The sequence below is a fragment of the Hemicordylus capensis genome, chromosome 5, assembly GCF_027244095.1.
Source record: "Hemicordylus capensis ecotype Gifberg chromosome 5, rHemCap1.1.pri, whole genome shotgun sequence".
Classification (NCBI taxonomy): domain Eukaryota; kingdom Metazoa; phylum Chordata; class Lepidosauria; order Squamata; family Cordylidae; genus Hemicordylus; species Hemicordylus capensis.
The window spans coordinates 123,547,446-123,572,721 of NC_069661.1; the positions used below are offsets into that span (position 1 = coordinate 123,547,446).

Consider the following 25,276-nt stretch of genomic DNA (forward strand, 5'->3'; position numbering starts at 1 on the left):
ATACCGCCCTTCCAAAAATGGCTCAGGGCGGTTTACACAGGTATAGAAATCTAATAAATAAAATAATAATAAATAAATAACAAATAAATAAGATGGAACCCTGTCCTCAAAGGGCTCACAATCTAAAAAGAAACATAAGACAGACACCAGCAACAGTCACTGGAGGTACATTGCTGGGGGTGGATAGGGCCAGCTGCAATTGATTTGACAACTCCACCTGTTCCTTGAGGAGAATGAAATGAAAACAGTGGTACACCAGCTGGTAACCTCCAGGTTTGACTACTGCAATGCACTCAATGTAGGGATCCTTTATACGTAGTTTGGAAACTTGCATTAGTGAAAAATGAGGCACCTAGATTGGTCTCTGGGATATCCTGGAGAGACTGCATCATGCCTGTGTTTAAACAGTTGCACTGGCTGCCAACATGTTTCCGGGCAAAGTAAAAAGTGCTGGTTACTACCTTTAAAGTCCTGAATGGCTTAGGTCTGGATAACCTGAGAGAGCACCTCTCTCTACAAGATCCCAACCGCTTATTAAGATCATCAGGACGGGTCCGTCTTCAGGTGTCACCGGTTCATCTGGGGCCAACCTGGGATCGGGGCTTCTCAGTTGTCACCTCTAAGTTGTGGGACACACTCCCCATGTATATGGAGGATTATCTTCCTTAGAGGCCTTCAAGAGAGCTTTAATGACCCATCTTTTTAGCCTGGCTTTTAATGATATCCAGTTTAAATTTTAACTAGCTGGGCCTGGCACAGAGCATCTGCACCTCTAGTTTGCTGCAGTCTTCATTTTCTTCCCTGGCCGGCCACTGGCCACCTGCCAGTGTCCCTGTCTCCCCCCCCCCCGCTGCCATTTTATTCCCGCACGCTGCTGTTGCCCCCACTTTCTTTCCTGGTGGTCGGCCATCCTTCCACCCCGTCTTCTCCCACCCGCTGGCTGCCCACTCACCCCCATCGCCATCCTGACCACCCGCCCCATCACCAGTTTCTCTGCCTGCCCACCTGCTCACTCACTGGCCGGCCAGCCGCCCCTGTTGGCAGTTTCTCCCGCCCGCACCCGTCGCCGGTTTCTTCCCCGCCCGCCTGTCTACCCACCTCTGTCACAGTTTTCTCCTTCGCCTGCCCATTCATCCCCATTCCTATTCGGCTGGTGAATCCTCGTGAGAACTGCCACGTATGGGATTAGCGACTGATACATTTAAGAAAAATATATAGAGAGAGATTTTAATCTGGTTTAAATGCTTTTTAAAATTTGTTTATTATTATTATTATTATTATTACTATTATTATTATTATTATTTTAATGTAAACTGCCCTGAACCACTTCAGGAAGAATGGTATGTAAATAAAATAAAATAAAATAAAATAACCAACACAACACAGAGATTCTCCTAGTCAGGAAACCTAAGATTCTGGATGGCATTGTACAACTTGAAAGAACAAATTCACAGCTTGGGAGAGCTGCTGAATGCAGCCTTATTACTGGATGCCAAGGTGTCTGTGGCTAGTGGCTCATTTGCCCAACTTCAGCTGGCGTGGCAGCTGTGCCCATTTTGGAGCCAGATGAACTTCACTATAGTTATCCATGATCTTGTCTTGATGACTGCAATGTGCTTTTCATAAGGCTGCCCTTGAAGACCCTACAGAAATTTCAGTTGGTACAGAATGTGGCAGTGATTCGATATGTGTCCATTACATCACAGCATTGTTGGCTGCACTGGTTACAAGTGCATTTCTTGGCACAACTCAAGGTTTTGACCTGTGAAGTGCTATATAGTTTAGGGCTAAGTTGCCTGAAGGACCACTTGCTTCTAAATCTGCTTGCCCTATCAAATCTTTTAGAGAGGCTCACTTGTGAGTTCCTTTGTCCTTTGAAGCTCAGTTGGTGGGACACATAAGCAAGCCTTTTTAATTACTGCCCCCAAGTTTTGGAACTTCCTCCCACTTGATCTTTGGGTGGCACCTTCCCTCATAATTTTTTTAAGGAATGTTAAAACACGTTTATTTCAGCAGGCCTTCCCCAATATTTCTTAAGCTCTGCTTGTTGTTAATCTTATTGACTTGATTATTCTACTCAGTAGCAATAAAATATGTCTTTATTATGGTAACATTTCAATCTTCTTTGGTTAGAAACCTTAAGTTTATGGGGAGAACTGATTTCTTAAAATACATAAATGTGGGTTAATGATCTTACGTTTAATCCAAACATGATTGGTTGATCTGCTTTGGGCTTGAGTGTGCTGCCTGTGTTAGATGAGATTGCATGCCCCCTGAAGCTTTAGGTTCATCGATTGGGACTGTACTACACTGCTGTTTTTGGATGCCCAGTGGATGATGGTGGCCCACAGAACCTTTTAGTAGCTTTGGCGGATGTGCCAGCTGTGTGTCTGCCTGAGAAAGGGAACTGGCTACAATCATTCACTCTGTAAGTGAATAATCCAAAATGGATTATTGTAATATACTCTGTATAAGCTGCCTTTTGAGTATTTGGAAACTGCACTTAGTTCAGAATGTAGCAAGCAGAGTGCTATGTCATATGAAACTCATCACTCTTGTGGTGCTTCACCTGCATTGGCTTTCCTTTATTCTCTGGAGACAATTCAAAGTGCTTTAATGCCAGAAGGCCTAACACTGAGATAGCTTAAGGGACTGTCTTCTCTCACTGTGAACATGCCTGTGCATTCAAATCAATAGACCTCATCTATCTTCCTCTGCTGTCCATTTCAGCAGACGAGCATATAAAACAGATTTATAGTTTTAATATCTTTAAAGTTTAAATGATTTTAATTATACACCGCCCAGACATGCAAGTTTTGGGTGGTATAGAAATATGTTAAATAATTTTTTTTAAAAAAATCAGGGCTTTCTTGTTCATGGTGCCTAAAATTTGGAGTAACTTTCCTTGTGCGTGGCGGGGGTCATTTGACCCTCTCTATTTACCTTGCAGCAGGCAGCTGAAAGACTTGGCTCTTTCAACAAGTACTTAGGCTGAATTCTGGCTGATCTTGTTAGGTGTGTGGTGGGGTGGGGGTTCAATTTTGTGTGAATCCTCTATAATAAAGACCCTGAGTGTGCGGCCGTGCTGCCCGTGTCTTTTTCGGTGGTTCTGAGCATGCGCGGAACGCATGCTCAGAACCGCCAAAAAAGATATGGCCGCCCAGACACGGGCGGCCATGTTGGCAAGGCCGAGGAGAAGCCGGCCGAGGAGAAGCGAGCCAGCCGAGGAGAAGCGGCTGCCGCCAGGTGGGCGGGCGGGCCGGCCGAGGAGAAGTGGCCGCCGCCGGGCCGGCCGGCCGAGGAGAAGCGGCTGCCGCCGGGCGCGCGGGCTGGCCGAGGAGAAGCAGCCGCCATCGGGCGCGCGGCCGGCCGAGGAGAAGCGGCCGCCGTTGGGCGTGCGGCTGGCCGAGGAGAGGCCCCGCCACCGGGCGGGTGGGATGGCCGACGAGAAGCGGCTGCCGCCGGGTGCGCAGCCCGGCCAAAGAAAAGCCCCTCCATCCCAAAACCAACTTGCAGCCGCCTATCTGGCTGCTGCTCCTGCGGCTGTTGTTGAGGGTCTCGGGCGACGGGACTCCGTCCTAGCAACTGGGAGGAAGGAAGTAGCAACTGGAAGAAGAAGGGAAGAGGAGCAAACTAGCACACACCCCCTAGAGCCCGTTATTATAACGGGCTTAAAAACACTAGTATATATATATATATATAGAGAGAGAGAGAGAGAGAGAGAGTTTCAAATGTGGTTTTAGCATGTTCTAGTTTTTGTTGCTTTTTATTGACCACCTGTGGGGTATTGTTGCTCTTAAATTGTTAGCCACCTTGGTGCAGTGGGGCGTCTACACATCCATAAGAAAGGACAGAAATATTTGTATAAATAGGCTGTAATTTACAGTCTAGAGTCCATGCAGCTGGTTGTTCAGCCCCAATTCTCTTCCTTTGTAAGGCTTAGTTTGCTAAGATAAACTATTATTTCTCTCTACACTTGAAATCTAAACCAAAGTTAAGACAACAAAAGTCAATGCCTGGCCTTTCTCTTACCTTGATATAGTGCATGCTAAAATGTATGTTTAATTCTTCATTCTTGAAACTATCAGTAAACCTACTGCTTTCTTCTGCTTTTGTACAGAACAGTATTGGTCAGTTACCAGTTGAAGAACTAGACAGAATTCAGGAATATCTTCAGAACAGTGGATTAGCACAAAGGTAATGTGTTAGTGATACTAACACATGTACTGCCATTTGTAATAAGTAATAGCTATGAATGTAATAACTATGAAAAGTGTGATCTTTTGTTTTAAGCTACTAACATGAAAAAAATGAGCTACACTAAACTGCTTCCTTTGAGAGAAGTGTAATTATAATAGTTCTTCCTCAACTTCTAACTGAATGGCCTTAAACTGTTTGCCCAAAAGACCAATTGAAATAATTTCTTTTAAAAATTGAATATTTATATGCTTTCAGTCTCAAAAGGGGACAGAAATAAGGCTAACAATCAAAGTGAAAACAAACCAAAATAAATAATAAAGCAAGACAATAAGACATCAAATAAATGTAAACAAATGAACAGAGACAGCAGCAGAAAATAACTTGGGGAGGAGTGATTCCAGTCCATAAACACGATGAATTAAGCCTTCATTAAATACCAAAACACCACTGAGGGGGGCAAGGAATTCTGTGATCTGGGCACTGCAAACTAGAAGGCCCTGTCCTGCACTGCATTCCCACCAGCTACATCTGATGGTAGTTGTGGATATGGAGCAGGGCCTCTGAAGATTACCTAAGTGTGCTGTGGGGTGGGGGCAGGATTACATGGGAGAAGGTAGCCCTTTAACTGTCCTGGTCCCAAGGTGTTCAGGGCTGGAAGAGTGATCACCAGCACTTTTGCTGAGAAATAGACTGGAAGCTAATGAAAACTGAATAAGTAGTTCTGAAAAGTGGGACCCTCAGAGCCTGGCGGCAGTATTTTGTACTGGCTGAAGTTTTAAACAGTTTTCAAAGGTAGCCCCACATAGAATGAACTGTAGTAACCTAATCTGGTGTGACCATAGCATGAGTTGCAGTAGCAAGATCTGCCTTCTCACGGAAAGGGTGCAGTTGACATACCATCCTTAGCTGAACAAATGTGCTTCTGGCTGCAGTTGCCACCTCACTATACAGGAGTGCATCTGGGTCCAGGAGCACTAACACTGCAAACCTGGTTATGCCCGGCTGTAGCAGGCTTTACAGCCTAAAGCAGGCTGTAGTCCTAACTTTGGATTGACTTTGCATTGACCACAGGCAGGAGAAGTTCCATACTCCTCATTGTCTTCATTGGGAAGACAGATCTCCTTAAGATCTTTGGAGGTCCTGTGCCAAGTGCCCTTGCTAAATGAGATGAGGTGGGTGCCTAACAGGGAGAGGGCCTTTTTGACAGTGGCACCCCATTTAAGGAAAGCCTCCTCAGTGAGGCTCACTTGACACCATCACTATGTTCTTTTAGCCATGTAGTAAAGACCTTCTTGTTGACCCAGACTTGTTAAAAAAAAGTTTTTGTATTGTAGCTTTTTGTTTGTAATGTGCTTTTAATTATCTATTTTATTCCATTGTTTTTTGTTTGTGAACCACCTAGAGAACGATAGTTATGGGGAGGCCATTAAATAAAGTTGTTTTTTCATTTTGCTATGTCAGTCGTAGGATTCTTAAGGCTACAATTCTTTGCATACCTACTATGAAGTAAATCAATTAAGTTATGAGACTTGGGACCAAGCTAGAAGATGTCACAGAGATCCTTGATCAGATCTCCTTAAATTCTCATAATAAGTAACCATAGTGTGTCTGTGGCGGGAACAGGTTACAATTCACATTTAGCAATATTGTACAGGTGAAACTAGGAAAATTAGAATATCGTGCAAAAGTCCATTAATTTCAGTAATGCAAATTAAAAGGTGAAACTGATATATGAGACAGACACATTACATGCAAAGCGAGATAAGTCAAGCCTTTATTTGTTATAATTGTGATGATCATGGCATACAGCTCATGAAAACCCCAAATCCACAATCCCAGAAACTTAGAATATTACATGGAACCAAGAAGACAAGGATTGTAGAATAGAACAATATCGGACCTCCGAAAAGTATACAGTATACTGTGCTTGACTGGCCAGCAAACTCGCCTGACCTGACCCCATAGAGAATCTATGGGGCATTGCCAAGAGAAGGATGAGAGACATGAGACCAAACAATGCAGAAGAGCTGAAGGCCGCTAATGAAGCGTCCTGGTCTTCCGTAACACCTCATCAGTGCCATAGGCTGATAGCATCTATGCCACGCCGCATTGAGGCAGTAATTGCTGCAAAAGGGGCCCAAACCAAGTACTGAATACATATGCCTGCTTATACTTTTCAGAGGTCCGATATTGTTCTATTCTACAATCCTTGTCTTCTTGGTTCCATGTAATATTCTAATTTTCTGGGATTGTGGATTTGGGGTTTTCATGAGCTGTACGCCATGATCATCACAATGATAACAAATAAAGGCTTGACTTATCTCGCTTTGCATGTAATGCGTCTGTCTCATATATCAGTTTCACCTTTTAATTTGCATTACTGAAATTAATGGACTTTTGCACGATATTCTAATTTTCCGAGTTTCACCTGTATATTACTAACTTAGTATGATGGAACTACTGAAGTTGCCTTTGGATAATGCCTGTGCTAAATACTGTAGACTTAGAATAGCCTCACATGGTTTACACAGTATAGAGTAAGCAGGAACTGAGTTTTTGGTTAGATATCAAGGAAAAGGCAATGTTCATTGGTTAGTGGGAAACTCCTTTCTCAGTTTAAAGAGGTAGAGCAAACCTAAAGCCACAACCACTAGTTTCTGCTGACCCTCTCTTCTTTCCGGACTGGTTCAGATGATACTCTCCACCACCCACCACCCCTCCCAGAACTGGCCCATACAATTAAGACATGCAGCGGATATGCTGAGAACATTCCATCCTCTTGTCCTTCCTGGATGTCTTGACTTCTTCCCTAGCACATTCCTATATCGTATATGGATTGTGCACCGTGGCAGTTTTCACAAGTGGCAGTTAGCATGGGAAAGAGGCCAGGACAGGCACCCACTCAGCATGGATCCCTGCTTAATCGCATGGGCCATTTCAGGGGATGGTGTTAGAACTGTCCCGTTCACAGTTCTGCATATCCTGGAAAGGAAGAAGGTACCAATAAGTTTATAACCCAAGGAAAGAATGTTGAGTAAAGGTTTTATTTTTCTCTGCAGCTCCTGCAGGTTGTGCTGCTTACTCCTTGAGCAGAACTTCAGGGCAACATTGAAGCATTTTATTATTTCTCAGTAGGAGGAAAGTCTTTGCATTCAATCTAAATTTGCCAAAAACCTTACCATATTTTAAGCACAGTCTTTTTAAAATTCAAACAAGAATGTGTAATAACTCCTTTCTTTATCAAGTGTACTTGATAAGTACTTTAGCTTAGTCTTTTATCTTTATTAGTCTTTTATTTTACATTGTATCAATTTTATTCATGTTGTGAGCCACCCTAAGAAGTAGTGTGTAAATAAAATATTGATTTAAATATTTAAATAAATAAATAATGTACCACCTACATTATCCCTTGTGGTGTTAGAATCCATTATTCACTTTTATCAGCTGAAAATATTGTTGAATATTTTTTTCTTTGTATCCCCTTATCCCTGTGTATGATCTGGCTGCATTTTTGTGTGTTTGTTTTCAGGCACCAAAGACTGTATTCACTCTTGGATAGGTTCCGCCTTACAGTAGCCCCAGAAACAATTAGCCCATCACGTTTGGTAACTTCACACCCACTGGATGGGGAGAACCAGCCAGCTCTAGAAACTGTAATTCCAGATAAAGTAAGTCCATATTAAGAACATCTCACATGAAAATGCTACATATACAGCAACAAGATGCAAGCTGTATATACATATACAGCAACAAGATGCAAGCTTTAACTTTCTGTAACAGCTGTATTTTAAATGTGCAGAAAGGAATTCTGAAGTTTGATCAGTAAATGTAAATTTCCTGTTCTGAATGCTAGTGTTGAAGGATTTATAGGATGTAAGTGTGTCTAACTCCCTGGATTATGCCCATTGTGTCGTCCCCTGAACAAAACATGATTTGGTCTCTTTTCCTCTTTGGACATAGCTTTGGCTAAGCTTTCAAATTTAGAATACTTCTGGAAAATTTTGAAGCAAGGTAATCTGCTTGTTTTTAACTATTTTTGTTCAATTTCAATTATTAAAGGGCTGGTATGTTTCACTAGTGAGCTCACAGTGCTACATGAATTCAACTTCAGCTCTGCTAGAAGGTGCAGAGTTGGTGAATCGGCTTCCTCAACCTGAATTGAGTTCTTTCATGATCCATAAGGTAATTAGCCATGCCAACATTGAAAAGTGAAAACTGCTTTAATGTATTTTTCTTTGAACTGGCTATATAAATTCATTTGCTAAAATGAAAACTCTGTGATATTTCCAGGCACAGCAAATGCTGCTGTTGAAATTATTATTCCACAGTGCACAAAGGTTCTAGCAATCACTAATCTTGCAACTTCTTTACTTTTAGTGTATTTTTTAAATACAGTGAGTGCACAAACATGGGAGCCTTAAAATTAGGCAATTGGCTATTACCTTTTGTTTACTACAGACATGAAACAGTTTTTCAGACTGATCTATTAATGAATCTTTTAGTCGGATACATGAAAACCCAAGAACGTAACATGTTATCAAAAGAGAAATGACTGCAACACTGTGCACACATATTTAAAAGCAAGTCCTATTTGAACTCACTGGGATTTAGTTAGCGTACAGCTTTGTGGCTGAAGTAAATTATGAACATAGGGCTGTTGGTTAATCCACTGCAATATCTTGGGTTGATACTCGATGTGATAATGTAAAATTTCCCCCAGTTTTGACAATGATTATGCATTGAGTTAAGTCTGATACTGCTGTTTAAAAATCATATTGTCTTTTATTCAGACTTCAGTTTTCTTTCTTGGTGTGAAAATATATTATTGACAACCTTTCTTTTGTTTTTTATTTTAGGACTTCAACATAAATTTGCTTGCTCCATGCTTAAGCCTTGGCATGAGTGAATTCTCTAAAGACCAGAAAAACCTTTTTGAAACTGCACGCAGGGTAACTCTCAGTCATGTGACTGCTGTAGTACAAAAACTTCCCATCAGCCATCATGTTTTTCAGCCATTGCAGCCAATTGAAACATCAACATACTGGAGCAAGCTGAGTGATATCTTTGGTAATAGAATTTAAGAGTGTGCTACATTTCTAAAATATGTTGTCATTTTATGTTAAGCAGTTAAATCTGTTTCATGACAAGTTTATCCAATAAGCTATTCTCTGATGAGTGTCCCTGCCTTGTCAGAAGAATCAAAGGATGACAGTCCTCCTGGTGCCCACTGTGGATTCTTCCTAGTGGAGTACATGGAGAAGGTATTTGACGAGAGTAACTATGCCAAGTGTGTGTATACAAAGGTGTGTTTTGCTGGAATGAGGGTTCACTTGTTCTCTATCAACCATCAGCCTGAGCACCACCATTTGTTAATGTTTCTAGTAGTCAAACCAAAGGATGAGTTGATCCCCTCTCTGCTGACTAGAGGAAATGAAACTTGCTGTCTGAAATGTGCTTGTACATGCAGAAAGTGACTGCAAGCTCATGTATGCTTGAGAAGAACCATGAGGAACAATTATTTATATGCTTTCTTTAGATAACTTGTCTAAATATAGCTTAAAGTTAGCCTGATGTTTTGCTTGCCTACCTAAAATATCTGTGTTTGCCTACCTAGAATAGTGGAGTATCATCTCAGTTGGGAGGATTCTGTGCAGTGCTGTTTTGCCCTAATGAATTCATCATTAGGATCAGCAATGCCTAGATCAAAGGATCCACTAGGGGTGTACACAAAACCGGTATGGCCCGTTCGGTTCGAGTCTGAACTGGACTCAAACGGAACCAGGCATGTTCAGTTTTGCGCACGCACACACACCCCGAACAGATCCCACTGGCTCAGCTTGAATTCGAGCTGGTCCAGGGCTTCTAACAACAAATAATTTTTTAAGAACTTGCCACCTCCAGGGGGTGCTGTCATGGTTGGGTGGTCTCCGGCGGTCCCCCCCCGGCTGCCCTCGCCTGGTCTTAAAACAGCTTGGTCATGAAGATGACCAGTGCACATGTACAGTGGTCTCCCAGGCCATATTGAGCCTGGAGGGAGGCTGGCAGGGGGGAGGGGGAACTGCAGGAGACTCCCCCACAGCTGCAGCAGCACCCCTCGAAGGCGGTAAGTTGTGTTTTTAAAAAATTCCATTAGAACCCCTGGATGAGCCAAGGGGGTTTGCCTCAATCTGAATCCAAAGTGGGTCTGGTTCGGCTCGAGGGCAAGCCCTCAAGCTGGCCAAATTCAAACTAGTCTGCACATCCCTAATCTAGGATCAAAATCTTCCAAAAAGAAATTTGTTGGACTTCCCAGAAAGTCTTATCTAAAAATCTTCCCAGAAAATCTTATCTATCAAGCTTATGCTTGTTTATGCAGGTGAGGTAGTAGTTCATCACCTAGGGGATTATTACTTACAGATGATGATAATGTAGACTGGTAATGGTCATAAAGGCAGAGTAAGCTCTTGATAAGCTTGAGTGACTATGCATACAGTCTGTTGTGAAGGAATTTAGACATTAATTGTATTAGCACAGTTAGACTAATTTGATCTGTGAGAATCAATCAGTAAACTTTTCTTTAGAGAATGTGATGTTGGAACTGGATTGATCAGAAAACAGAATAAGGCTAGAAATGTCCTCTGTCACCCTTGTTTAATTTTTATGTTGAAACATTGGTTGTTTGTCAGATAGAATGACATTATGAATTGAATGACTAGTTCAAGTGATAACATTTTGATGTTTGCAGATAACATTTTATTTGGATAGTGATTCCACAACAATCATAAACTATGGGTTCTGCATCTGCGCAGATCAGCTTCAGGTAGAACCCGTTAGGTCCTCAAGATGCCTTTAACTGCCTTCTGCATGTGCCCTGCAGTACCTTATAGAGGCAGTTAGGCGTCCTCCTTTCAGTTTCTTTTTGACCGCCTAAGCAATCACATCTTCGGTTCATTAGAGCTCCTCAGAATTAATCAAAAAACAAACAAACAAACAACTTAACAGCTTGAAATCAGAACAGACGACTACTCTTCCCTCTACTCTCGGATTTTTGGTATTTTGTAGATAAATCGGAATTTGACCTCGGCATGACAAAACAGTAAAAGAGACGTTCATCGATTTAAACTTGTTTTCGACTGGATTTCTTGGCTTGGCCCTGGACTGGATTTAACTACCCTTCAGTGTAACCCCCCCCTGCTGTAATACCTCCCATGAGTTTACTAGGGGTGTGCACGGAACCACACAGCTGCGGTCCGGCACTGTGGAGGGGGTTCCTTTAAGGGCGGGGAGGGTTTACTTACCCCTCCTGCCACTTGTCCCCCTCCAGCGCTCGTATTTACTGTAGAAATTGGGGCGGCAGGATACCTCCCTGCCGCCCCTTCTTGCTCCTCAATGCAAAAGGCTCCGACAAGCCTTCTGCACACGCGCACACTGTGCGCGAGCTTCACGTCTCCCCGACGCCGGAGGCCCGGTCTACCCGGCCTCGTCCGGGCGGGTAGACCAGGCCTCCGGCTGCTGGAGGCCCGGTCTACCCGCCGGCAGGGGCCGAGACCGGGTAGACCGGGCCTCCGGCGTCGGGGAGACGTGAAGCTCGCGCGCGGCGTGCGTGTGCACAGAAGGCTTGTCAGAGCCTTTTGCATTGAGGCGCAAGAAGGGGCGGCAGGGAGGTATCCTGCTGCCCCAATTTCTACAGTAAATATGAGCGCTGGAGGGGGCAAAGCGGCGGGAGGGGTAAGTAAATCCTCCCCGCTCTTAAAGGAACCCCCTCCACCCGGACCGGCCAGGTCCGGACGGTCCGGAGGCCTTTACAATGGTCTCCGGACTGGTCCGGACCCATCCCTAGAGTTTACAACCTCCTAGGGAGAAGACGACCTTTAAAACGTGCGAAAACTGCAAGGGGAAACTCCCTTCAACTGATGGGCACCAACTTTGTCTGTTGTGCCTGGGAGAGGGCCATAGTGCAGTAACCTGCCCAATCTGCTCAGCTTTTTCAAAGCAGACTTTTAAAAACATAACTCACAAAAAAAAAAAATCAAAGCCAATCTTCAGATAAAACCCCTTCTCCTACGGAGTTGCAAAACACCAGAAGCCCACTGGCATCTTTATCGGAACACTGAAAGGAGTCACGTCATCAGGCAGTATCGCTCTCTCCAGCACAGACTCCGCAGCAATCTCATTCGACGCCTTGCTCGATATCGACATCCTCAGTATCAAGGCCAGATGGGCAGACATTGGAGCCCTCTAACTGCAGAACCTCTTTCTCATCGGCACCAGAGACTACATCAACGTTGAAGGCTCTGCCTACTATTCCATCGCCAGCGTCGAAATCATCCTCGGCATCGAAGTCCAGCAGGCACCCGTCTGAAAAAAGCAAGAGAACATCAGTCTCCCTCGACACCCAACTCAACATCAGCCACAGTGCCGAACGCGGTATCGAATCAGCATTCAAAATTGATTTAAGCACTACCCTGGCACGGGACATTGTGCAACTATTGCAGTCTGGAGAAAGCACACCATCAACCTCTACATTTAGGGGTTTTTTAAGCCACAGACTGGGCGTTGAAGACAATAAATCTGACCAACATCTATTGATACCGAAAACACCTTTGATATCAGGCACAACTCTATATAAGACCACCCTAGTTTGGGGACTATTACCACATGGGGATTGGGGTGATACCATAACCTTATCCCCCGAAGAGTACTCTTTGTTTAAACAATGGCAAAGACATAAGAATCAGTTGATGCAGACAGGAACACAAGTTTCACTAGACAAGCAGGACTTCAGGGATAGGTCTGTACAGATGCTTACACTGCAAGAACCAAGGACACAGATTAGAACAGTCTCCATTCAAACAAGTTACCCTCCCTTGCCATTGGCACCTACTCAAATGGTACAGTACTTGACTACCCAGACCTTACGGGTAGCGGACAACAAAAGGAAGGACGCAAGGAATCTGCTGACTTCTTTGGCTGGCAGCGCTACGGATAGTCGTGCTACCACAATCCAACTTATGGAAGACCAGATAGACTCCTCTGACGGGGCTGAAAGTTACATCTCAAGATTCCTCGGGAGAAGAATCTGAGGAGCATGTCCCAGAACCAACTCAGGATGTATCAACAGCACCATCAGTTTCCCCAACGGAGGAGTTGAAATCTTAACATCAACAAATAGCAGAAATGGCTGAAGTGCTTGGCCTAGACCTCAAGCAGAAAACATCTGATTTAGATGACCCGGTATATAACTTTATGAAGAAGATTGCAGGACTGCAGCTGGTGTCCCTACCAATTCTGCCCGTCATCAGCAAAGCTACAAAGTCAGCTTGGGAGGTTGTTCAGACCTCCACACTGACATCAAAGCAGCTGGAGACTCTCTGTAGGATACAAGAGGAAGACAATGAATATCTCATGAAACACCAAACTCGCTGGTCATAGATTGTGCATCTTCGTCCAGAGGAGGAAGACACCATATGACCTCATCCAATAAGGAGGGCCATAAGCTGGATGTCCTTGGCAGAAGAACTGATTCAACTGCTTGCCTTACAATTAAAATTGCAAATTATATTGTTTGTTTGTCTAAATTCACACACTGCTTGTGGGAGAGTCTGTTTGAGGAACGCGCTAACCTGACCCCAGCTGAATTTCAAAAGAAATTTGAGAAAACCTTCATCAGGACAACAACGGCAACGTGTCAGCCGCTGGCTAATGTGAAGCATTCAGCTGAATCAGAATCTTGCACCCTAACCTCAGCAATAATGATGAAAAGGCATGTATGGCTGCGTTCAACCACCTTGCAGCAAGATATGCGAGACTGTATAGAAGCGCTTCATTTTGATGGAAAGGGTCTGTTTTCTGAAGAAATGCCACAATGGAGCAGTGGAAAAAGTCAAAGAATACAACAAAGTCTTTCATGACACAAAGATACAGTGAGGGAAATAAGTATTTGATCCCCTGCTGATTTTGTCCGTTTGCCCTCTGACACAGAAATGACCAGGCTATAATTGGAATGGTAGGTTTATTGTAGCTGTGAGAGACAGAATAACAACAAACAAACCCTCAAAAGCCCAGTGCCCAAAAGTCAGCAATGGATTTGCATTGTAGTGAGGGAAATAAGTATTCGATCCCTTCACAAAAGATGTCTTAGTACTTGGTGGCAAAACCCTTGTTGGCAATCACAGAGGTCAGACGTTTCTTGTAGTTGGCCACCAGGTTTGCACACAACCCAGGAGGGATGTTGTCCCAATCCTCTTTGCAGATCCTCTCCAAGTCAGAAAGGTTTCGAGGCTGATGTTTGGCAACCCGAACCTTCAGCTCCCTCCACAGATTTTCTATGGGATTAAGGTCTGGAGACTGGCTGGGCCACTCCAGGACCTTCATGTGCTTCTTCTTGAGCCACTCCTTTGTTGCCTTGGCTGTGTGTTTTGGGTCATTGTCATGCTGGAAAACCCATCCGCGACCCATTCTCAATGCCCTGGCTGAGGGAAGGAGGTGCTCACCCAAGATCTGACGGTACATGGTCCCATCCATTGTCCCTTTGATGCGGTGAAGGTGTCCTGTCCCCTTAGCAGAAAAACACCCCCAAAGCATAATGTGTCCACCTCCATGTTTGACGGTGGGGATGGTGTTCTTGGACTCATAGGCAACATTCCTCCTCCTCCACACACGGCGAGTTGAGTTGATGCCAAAGAGCTCGATTTTGGTCTCATCTGACCACAACACTTTCGCCCAGTTCTCCTCTGGATCATTCAGATGTGCATTGGCAAACTGCAGACGGACCTGTACATGTGCTGCCTTGAGCAGGGGGACCTTGTGGGCACTGCAAGATTTCAGTCCTTCACGCCGTAGTGTGTTACCAATTGTTTTCTTGGTGACTATGGTTCCAGCTGCCCTGAGATCATTGACAAGTTCCCCCTGTGTAGTTCTGGGCTGCTTTGTCACCGTTCTCATGATCATTGCAACTCCACGAGGTGAGATCTTGCATGGAGCCCCAGACCGAGGGAGATTGACAGTTATTTTGTGTTTCTTCCATTTGCAAGTTATCGTGCCAACTGTAGTCACCTTCTCACCAAGCTGCTTGGCGATAGTCTTGTAGCCCAGTCCAGCCTTGTGCAGGTCTACAACCTTGTCCCTGACATCCTTCGACAGCTCTCTGGTCTTGGGCATGGTGGTGAGTTTGGAAGCTGAGTGATTGCTTGCTTCTGTGGACAGGTGTCTTTTATACAGGTACTGTAACAAGCTGGGATTAGGAGCACTCCCTTACAGAGGGTGTTCCTCATTTCAGCTCGTTACCTGCATATAGTGAAAAGACACCTGGGAGCCTGATATCTTGCTGGTTGATAGGGGATCGAATACTTATTTCCCTCACTACAATGCAAATCCATTGCTGACTTTTGGGCACTGGGCTTTTGAGGGTTTGTTTGTTGTTATTCTGTCTCTCACAGCTACAGTAAACCTACCATTCCAATTATAGCCTGGTCATTTCTGTGTCAGAGGGCAAATGGACAAAATCAGCAGGGGATCAAATACTTATTTCCCTCAGTGTACTTGGGTTCTAGGTACCAACCTTACCAAAAGAGGCAGTACACTTACTGCCAGAGTGAGCGAAAGGATTATAGGAGGCCGTATCAACGTTTTAACTGCAAAATGTACACTCCTAAAAACAGACCAGGTCAGCAGAATCACAACAAGGCTGTCCAACAGGCCAAACAGCATCTTTGATTGTGGACAGAGCCATCTGCACCCAACAGCAAGACAACTATAATGACCATCTGTGCAAGGAAAATCATTTTTATGCCAGCCAGAGTCACCCTCAAACTGGCAAGTCATGCGCAAACATGGCACCATATAACATCCGATCAGTGGGTACTATGTGTAGTCACAACGGGATATGTGATAGACTTCGTGACTCTGCCAGAGTTCACGGGGATAAAATACACTCCCAAAACTCCGACTCTGAAGGAAGAGGTCAAGGAGCTTTTGGGGAAACAGGCAATCACACCAGTGAAGTGGGCTCACAGTCAAGCGGGATTTTACTCTCGATACTTTCAGATCCCAAAGTGGGATGGGGGCATGTGCCCTATTATGGATTTACGTTGATTGAACCTGCATATCAATGTGTGGAAGTTCTGTATGATAACGCTGCAAAAAATCCACCCACTTCTACACAAGGAAAGGTGGATTGCAACACTGGATTTGAAGGATGCATACTTCCACATCAGGATACAGGAGAATCACAGAAAGTACCTGCGTTTCACGGTGGGCGCAGAAATATATCAATACAATGTGCTACTTTTCGGCCTAGTGACAGCCCCGAGAGTCTTCACAACAGTTATGGCTACCTTCGATTTCACCTTCGATTTCGATTTCAGTTATGGCTACCTTCACCATGGCCTACCTTCGATTACAGGGCCTCTCCATCTTCCCATTTCTAAACGATTGGCTCATCACTGCAAAGACAAAGACACAATTGGACTCCCACATCCAGGTTGTGACATCACTGTTACACAACCTGGGAGTGCAGATCAGTTGGAAAAAGTAACATCTACAACCCACCAAGCGGCTACAATACATTGGAGCAATACTAGATATGGACGACCAAAAGGCCTACTTACCAGAGGACAGGATAAGTTGCATCTAGATAATGGTGAGACTTTTCCAGGATGCACCGCTACAAAAAGCCAGAACAGGGCTTGATGGCGTAATGCACATCCACAGTTCACTATGCCAAACTAAGAATGAGAAGACTACAGATGTGGTATTTGTCAGAATTTTGTCCCAGTATAGATCCTCAAGGGAAACTCCTGCATCTACCACAGAAGGTATTGTCCTCACTACAATGGTGGAGCAACAGCAAGAATCTCCAAGAGGGAATGTCATTCAAGACTCTGATGCCAGCGTGGTGTAGTGGTTAGAGTGCTGGACTAGGACCGGAGAGACCCGAGTTCAAATCCCCATTCAGCCTTGATACTAGCTGGGTGACTTTGGGCCAGTCACTTCTCTCTCAGCCTAACCTACTTCACAGGGTTGTTGTGAAGAGACACTCAAGTATGTAGTACACCACTCTGGGCTCCTTGGAGGAAGAGTGGGATATAAATGTATAAATAAATAAATAAATAAATAAATGCCCACACTGACTCTTACAATGGATGCATCCATTCAAGGATGGGGTGCTCATCTGTTAGATCTAAGGATGCGGGGCTGCTGGTCGGCTCAAGAAAGACAGTTACACATACATTTTCTGGAGGTGCCTGCTGCCTTCAAGGCTCTGAACTCGTTTCAGAACATCATCAGGTACCAGGTGATCTAGCTTCAGATGGACAATACCACCACGATTGCTTATGTAAACAACCAGGGATGCACTGTACCGAAACCAATGTGTCAGGTCAGTCTGCAGATGTGGAATTGGTGCATAGTGAGAAACATTCACATGAGGGGATGTGAGGGCCATCCACATAAAAGGGGAAGACATGATTGTGAACCACCCCAAGACTTTGGTTTGGGGTAGTATATAAATGTATTAAATAACAATAACAATATTAAATAACTCAAATCACGGATGCATTGAGCAGGAGCCTGGTACTCCAGCAGCATGAATGGGAACTGAATCCACTACTTCTGATAGCCCTCTTCACCTCTTGGGGAACACCAACGGTCGACTTGTTTGCAACCGCCCAGAACAGAAAATACAAACAGTGCTGCTCAAGGATGGGTGTGGGAGAGCAATCCAAGGGCGATGCATTCCAATTTCAGTGGACTCAGAGTACATTTTACTTGTACCCACCGTATCCTCTATTGAACAGGGTGGTAGCCAAAGTGCTGCAGGACAAGACCAGAGGAATTCCAATAACTCTCTGGTGGCCCAGACAACCTTAGTTCCCGCAGCTACTCAAACTTTCTGGCCGTAACCACAAGAGACATCCACAGCAGCCAGACCAGATATCTCAAGGAAAAGGCCAACTGCTGCACCCAAACCTCACCATACTGAATCTGACAGCATGGAGAACAGATTACTGAAGAATATTTTGCTTAATAACAGGAAAGGCTCAACCAGAAGGAATTATCGGAACAAATGGAAGAGATTTTGTGCGTATGTGAAATTAAAGCATTTTATACCCAAGGATGCAACATTAAAGGAAGTGCTGCTATATCTTACATCCTTGAAATCAAACTGGCTCACAAATGTCTCTATCAAAGTACATTTGGCAGCCATCTCAGTGCATCACAGTGGTTGGGGTGGAAAATGGTTTACACTTTACTTTACTTTACACTTTACTTTACTTTACACCCACCCTAGGTGTAAAGAATTTATGAGAGGAATAAATAACTTGTACCCGCCAATTCGGCAGCCAATGGACAAGTGGAGCTTGTCTCTCTTACTTACTACTTTAACAGCAAGATCTTTTGAGCCAATGGCTCTGGCCTCTTTGAAGTTGGAGGCTTTAAAGATGTTATTATGTCTAGCGGCCATAACATCTGCAAAAACAAGTAAGTGAGCTTCTAGCTCTATGCATAGATGAGCCATATACAAAATTTTATCTGGACAGGGTAGTGATCCACTTAGATCCAGAATTCAGGCCCAAGATAGTTTCTGACTTTCAAATGAACAATGATATAATCTTGCCAACCTTCTTCAGGGATCCATCCTCGCCACTGGAACATGCTATGCATTCTCTTGATGTTCGTAGAGCCATTCTGTTCTATTTAAAAAGGACACAAGAGATAAGGAAAACAAAACATCTTTTTGTCTGTGTAAGCGGCCACCAGAAAGGCCAGAAGCCATCACGCCAGAGGCTATCATACTGGTTGGTAGAGGTTTTAAAGATGGCTTACAATCTGCAGAAGGTGGTCCCTCCAGGGTCTATAAAGACCCACTCTACCAGAGCATACTCAACATGTGCTGTACATTTATCTGGAATTAGATTCAGAGACATCTATATGTCTGTTTCCTGGGCCTCTGACCAGACTTTTGTAAAGCATTATGTTTTGGACCTTAGCTCTGCGATGGCGACTGAGTTTAGACGGGTGGTGCTAAAAAGAATGCTACAATAGCTTGCGGCTCCCACCTCCTCTAGGGAAGCTCGTAATTCACCCATAGTTTGATTGCCGTGAAATGACTATCCAGATAAACAGGTTGCTTACCTGTAACAGATGATCTGGTAGTGATTCCACAACATTCATAAAACCTGCCTGGCCGTCTCCACTGCAGAGCGCAAGCTAAGCTCAATTCAACATTGATTAGGATGCGATACAATATGTGCTATGCTGCACTGCATAAAGGGAATCCGCTAGCTGACCAACAAACTGAAAGGAGGATGCCTAACTGCCACTATAAGGTACTGCAGGGCATGTGCAGGAGGTGGTTAAAGGCGTCTTGAGCTAACGAGTTCCACCCAAAGTTGATCTGCGCATGCGCAGAACCCATAGTTTATGAATGTCGTGGAATCCCTACCAGATCATCTGCTACAGGTAAGCAACCTGTTTTCTTTACTCAAATGTAAAGTAATTTACATTTAAACGCAAACTTTACTTAAATTTACATTTCAGTAATAAAGTATTTTTATAAAACATTTATATATATAAGTAATATATAAACTATATTTAATATTTCATAGGAGACACAGAGATGTATCAATCTACAATGATCCTGTCTCGTGCTTTAAGTCAGTATCTTGTGCTGCTTTGCAAACTGCCAATCTCTCTTCGCATTCCACCTGACAAAGAGAGTGACATTCTGAAGTTTGTTGTAATGTCATTAGAGGTAAGACTAAAAATACAGCAGACAGAACATTGCTTGTTAATGCATGTCATCTGTAGCGTGATCCATTCATAAGCCTCGGTTCTGTGCCTGCACGGGGCCTCACAGGTGGAATATCCAAGCTCCTTGTGGTGTTTGTGCACCACCCCTCACACTCCTTCAATTCCTTTCTGACCACCATTGCGTGCACCTCATTGGGCTGTACTACTGAGTTTTCGGTTTGGTTCTTTGAGTGACATTGGACTTGGACTGTATTTTGCTTATTTTTGATCTTATTGGATTAGAAATTAAGCAGCAGAGCTCTGAACTTAAAGATCCTATTTGGTTTTATGACAGCATCCCAGTCAGCACAGCCAGTAACTCTTCCTATGCTCCCAGTTTATATCCAGAGCTGCTCAGTCACTATGGGAACACGTCTACACCAACCTCTAAAAAGCTGGAAGGATTTTACTGGGTGCAGGAGAATGAAAAACAGCCCTGCTGGATCAGGCCCCAGGCCTGTCTAATCCAGCATCCTGTCTCACACAGTGGCCCACCAGATGGCTCTGGGAAGCCCACAGGCAAGAGGTGAGGGCATGCTCTCTCTTGCTAACACAATGGGAAAGTTTTTAATAAGTCAGGTGGCACTTGTTATCTGCAGTCCCAGCACCTGTGGTTTTGCATATCTATGGTTGCGCAATGGAGACTTGATCTCGTTATCTGTGGTAAAAAAAAGACAAAATTCACTTATGAGTGGTTCCTTGGTGGCCGGAAATGACTTCCAATGTTATTTCTGGCCACCATTTTGTTAGGTAGAGCCATTTTGTAGCTCTTCCTCATCTCTGTCTATGTCTGTCTGTCTGTCTGTCCGTCTGTCCATCTATCTATCTATCTATCTATCTATCTATCTATCTATCTATCTATCTATCTATCTATCTATCTCCCCCTGTGATTTCTGCCTCTTCCCTACTCTTTTAGCGCTTTTTTAATTTCTAGGAACCTAACCCCCCAATTCCCATTGACTCAGGATCTTGTTATCTGTGGTTTTGTTGTCACTGGTTGTAGCTCAAAATGGAACCCCTGTGGATAATGAAGGCCACCTGTACAATGAAAACTTCTACATCTACTGGTGCCAGTCCTATTCCTTTTGGTCATGCAAAGCAATCGTACAAGCCTTCAGAGAGAAGAGATTACAAAAGACCCTATCACTGGTTTCAACACAAGGATCATGGGCTGAAGGGCAAGCAACAACTTGGTTCCTGCAATAAACAGCAGGATCCAAACAAGCAGAATCTTTGATACTCCAGCCATCAAACTACCACCTCCAAAAGACTAGCACGTTATGCACCTGGAAAAATATGTAACATCGGACACATGGGTGCTACACATTGTCACTACTGGCTATGTGATAGAATTCAAAACCCTACCTGTTTATGCAGGCATAAAATATACTCCAGCAATTTTCTACATGAATTGAGGATGTGAAGCTTTTATTGGAAAAGGGAGCAATTGCCCCTGTACGGTGGATATCTAAGAGAGAAGACTTCTGCTCTTGATACTTCCAAATTTGAAAGAGGGATGGCGGAATCCATCCCATAATGGACTTAAGATTGATAACACTGCAAAGTATCCTACCACTCCTTTACAAAGCAGAATGACTTGCAACGTTGGATTTGAAGGACACATGCTTCCATATAGGCATCCAGAAGAGCCACAGAAAGTTAAGAACATAAGAACAGCCTTGGTGGATCTGGTCCAAGTCTAATCTAGTCCAACATCCTGTTTCACACAGTGGCCCACCAGATGCCTCTGAGAAGCCCACAGGCAGAGGATGTGCCTGCAACCTTGGAGAAGCCGCTGCCTGTCTTTGAAGACAATACTGAGCTAGATAGACCAATGGTCTGACTCAGTATATGGCAGTTTCCTATGTTCCTATGATGAGGGCTTGCCCTCTCTCCTGCTGTTGCTCCCCTGCAACTGGTATTTAGTGGCATCTTGCCTCTGAGGCTGGAGCTGGCCTAAGTTCTTAAGGTTTACCATAGGAAGTGCAGTGTACCGATACAATGTGCTTCCACTCAGATTGTCAGCTGCTACAAGAGTTTTTACAAAATGCATGAGTGCAATCCTAGCACATCTGAGAACAGAGGCGTTAAGATATTCCAATATCTCAACAATTGGCTCATAACAGCAAGGGAGGAAAATGAGTTACATTCTCAGGTAACTTATGTATTACATCTCCTGAAAGACCTTGGGGTCTATGTAAACTGGAAAAAATTGCATCTGGACCCTGTAAAGAGCATACAATACATTGGGACAGTCTTGAACACATGAATAGCAAGGGAATACTTACCACAAAGGATGCACCTGTTGATAAAATAATTAATTCAGAATTTCTGGGAGAAACCAACACAGAGCACATCAAATTTAAAGATTACTGGGACTTATCTCATGCAATGCCACTGTTCAATATGCCCAGCTAAGAATTCAGTCTCTACAATTATGGTTCCTCTGTTTTATATACCCAATATAAACAGTCAGCAGATAAACCTGCACATTCTGGAGTTGGTCCTAGACTTGGGTCGGTCCTAGATTTTCCCTGTGGTGGTGGATTTTGAACAGAAACTTTCTGGAGGGGATTCCGTTCAAGGTTCTACTGCCAGAGTTACAACAGATGTGTCGCTTTTGGGATGTGGGTGGGGGGTGCACTGTTGGGGTTGTCAGACACATAAAATATGGACAACACAACACAGAAAATTTCACATAAATTTTCTGGAGCTGTTAGCTGTGTTCCAAGCATTGAAATCTTGCCTACATTTCCTTCAAGGAAGATAGTAAATATAGAACTAGATAATACTACTGCCATTGTCTACTTGAACAGACAAGGGGTTACAGACTCCCAATCCCTCTGCACCTTCAGTGTCCAATTGTGGAACTGGTGCATTGCTCATTGGATTTACCCAACTGCTCTGAACATAAAAGGGGCAGACAATACTTTGGCGGACAATGCCACCCAGAGCCTTGGGATTGATAGGGAAGTATAGAAATGTAATAAAGAAATAAATTGTGCAGGGCAACAATGGGCTTGCAGCACCATGAATGAGAGATTCATCCAAAGTACATAACAAAAATACTCAAATCCTGAGGGAGTTCAGCATTGGATGATGACAAAAAGTGTCCCAAAAATTGCTCCAGAACAGGATTGAGAAAACATTCTAGGTGAAATGCATTCCAGCTGAGTTGGAAGAACGCATTACTGTACAGTACATGTTTCCTCCTTATCCTTTGCTGAGCAGAGTAGTAGCCAAAATTATCCAAGAAAATGTCATGTATTTTTCTGACCACTTGGTGGCCACACCAAGCGTGGTTTCCGCTTCTGCTCCATCAGTCAGCACTCAGGTACTGGTGCCTACCTTAATTTCCGGATCTACTGTCCCAGGACAAGGTCAAATTCTACATCCCAATCTAAGGACTCTAAAGCTGACACCTTGGATAATCGTCTTCTAGACAGAACTAGCTTAACCCACACAGAGCATCTGTGCACTAGTACTTGATTGCTCCCCTCACCCCCTGCCACAGCCCCCCTCACCTCAGAAATCTCTCCACCCTCACCTGAGTCGCGCTCCTGCTGCTCCTCCTGCTCTTCTTCCATCCAGTTATCTCCATCCCCCTCACCCCTCTTGGTCACGGTTGCAGTGTTGCTGGCTCCTGTTGGCCAAGCTGCAGCCCCCTATCCCCAGAGACCTCCTCACCCAAGCCCCGCTCCTGCTCCTCCCCACAGGAGCAACAGCAGTTGACCAGGCCCTTCCTCACTGCCACGACCATCATGGTCGCTCGTTCCCTTCAGGCCGCTGACAGGCCCGGGCCGATCCCTTGCCTGCCTGCTTCCCTCTGCTAATGGCTTCGGTAGCCCCTAACAGCAGCAGTGGTTGACTGGGCCCTTCCTTGCTGCCAATAGACACCACCATGGCCGCTTGTTCCCCTCAGGCCGCTTACAGGCCTGGGCCCGTCCCTCGCCCTTCCTTCTTTCTCTCTTTCCCTCCCTTCTTTTTCTCTTTCTCTCTGCTCCGCTCGCTTTCCCCCTTTCTTATCCTCCCTTCTTTTTTCCTTTCTTTCTTTCTCTCTCTCCCCCTCGCTCTCTCCCTTCCTGAGTTAACAGATCTTGTTCATCTTGTTTCCTCATCTTATTCACACAGTGGCAGCCTCCTTCTCCTGAAGGGGCTATTTCCTCCCTCATGACTCCTCTCTTCACAGACCCCTGCCCACTATCCTCTCTCTCTATATATATATCCCTCTCCTCTACAATCAAGAACATCTTCCAACCAGTAACAGTTGCATTCCAACTGACCTTAACCATCACAGACTTCTCCTCCCTATCAGCATATGGAATCCCCACTGCCCAATCACCACAGTGCTTCTGCTCCCAAACTATTTCAAGAGCTGCCACACGTGGGATTAGCCACAGTTTCACCTTAGAGAATTAGATAGATAGATAGATAGATAGATAGATAGATAGATAGATAGATAGATAGATAGATAGATACTCTGAAACAAAAGAAAGGTCTCCACCAGACATTATTATTCTTACAAGTGGAAGAGATTTAAATTGTATTCACATGTGCAGGGTTTTTACTCCTGAGGATGCAGCTATTAGACAAGTACTCTTATATTTGACAAGTTTAAAAAGCAGTGGTTTGGCTAATGTTTCCCTGAAGATCCACTTGGCAACAAGATCTTAAAAAGATATGGGATGGGATGGCAGGACTGTGTTTTCTCATCTGGATTGTAAAAGATTCCATGAGTTACATAATTTATATCTTCTAGTTAGACAACTGATTGAACTGTGGAGACTTTCAATGGTTTTTTCGACTCTGACTGAACCACCTTTTGAGCCAATGGCTACCATTTCTTTGCAATTACTTCCACTGAAAACTGCTTTTCTAGTAACCATAACTATTGCAAAGAAAGTTAGTGAGTTAACAGCTCTAAGAATTGACTTGCCATGTACAAAATCTTGTCCTGACAAGGTGCTTATGTGGATGGATCCTTTTTTCCATCCTAAGATGGTGTCAGATTTTCACCTACCTGCATTTTTCAGAAACCCTACAATGCCTCTGGAGACATCTTTACATGCATTGGATGTTTGTAGGGCACTCTTATTTTACTTAGATAGGACTAAGAGCTATCTTAAGAGTAAACAACTTTTTGTAGCCTGTAAAGGTAGATCAAAGAGCCTCCGTATATCAAGGCCTGTCCCATTAGCTGGTAGAACTAATCTTTCTAGCTTACAAGGTTCAGAAGATAGAACCACCACACACAATTAGAGCTCACTCTACTTGTGATTATGCAACATCTGCAGCATATCTTCCA

At 44.1% G+C, this 25,276-nt stretch overlaps 1 protein-coding gene across 2 annotated transcripts in view; it reads left to right on the top strand.

Annotated features, from left to right (window-relative positions):
• Window positions 1–25,276, top strand: part of HTT (huntingtin) — a 235,476-nt gene that overhangs the window by 148,343 nt on the left and 61,857 nt on the right. For both annotated transcript variants that reach the window (XM_053251882.1, XM_053251883.1), the window contains exons 45-49: window positions 4,121–4,197; window positions 7,730–7,868; window positions 8,260–8,382; window positions 9,057–9,267; window positions 19,788–19,933. In XM_053251882.1, coding sequence (XP_053107857.1) covers window positions 4,121–4,197; window positions 7,730–7,868; window positions 8,260–8,382; window positions 9,057–9,267; window positions 19,788–19,933 — 696 coding nt within the window. The remainder of the gene's footprint in view (window positions 1–4,120; window positions 4,198–7,729; window positions 7,869–8,259; window positions 8,383–9,056; window positions 9,268–19,787; window positions 19,934–25,276) is intronic.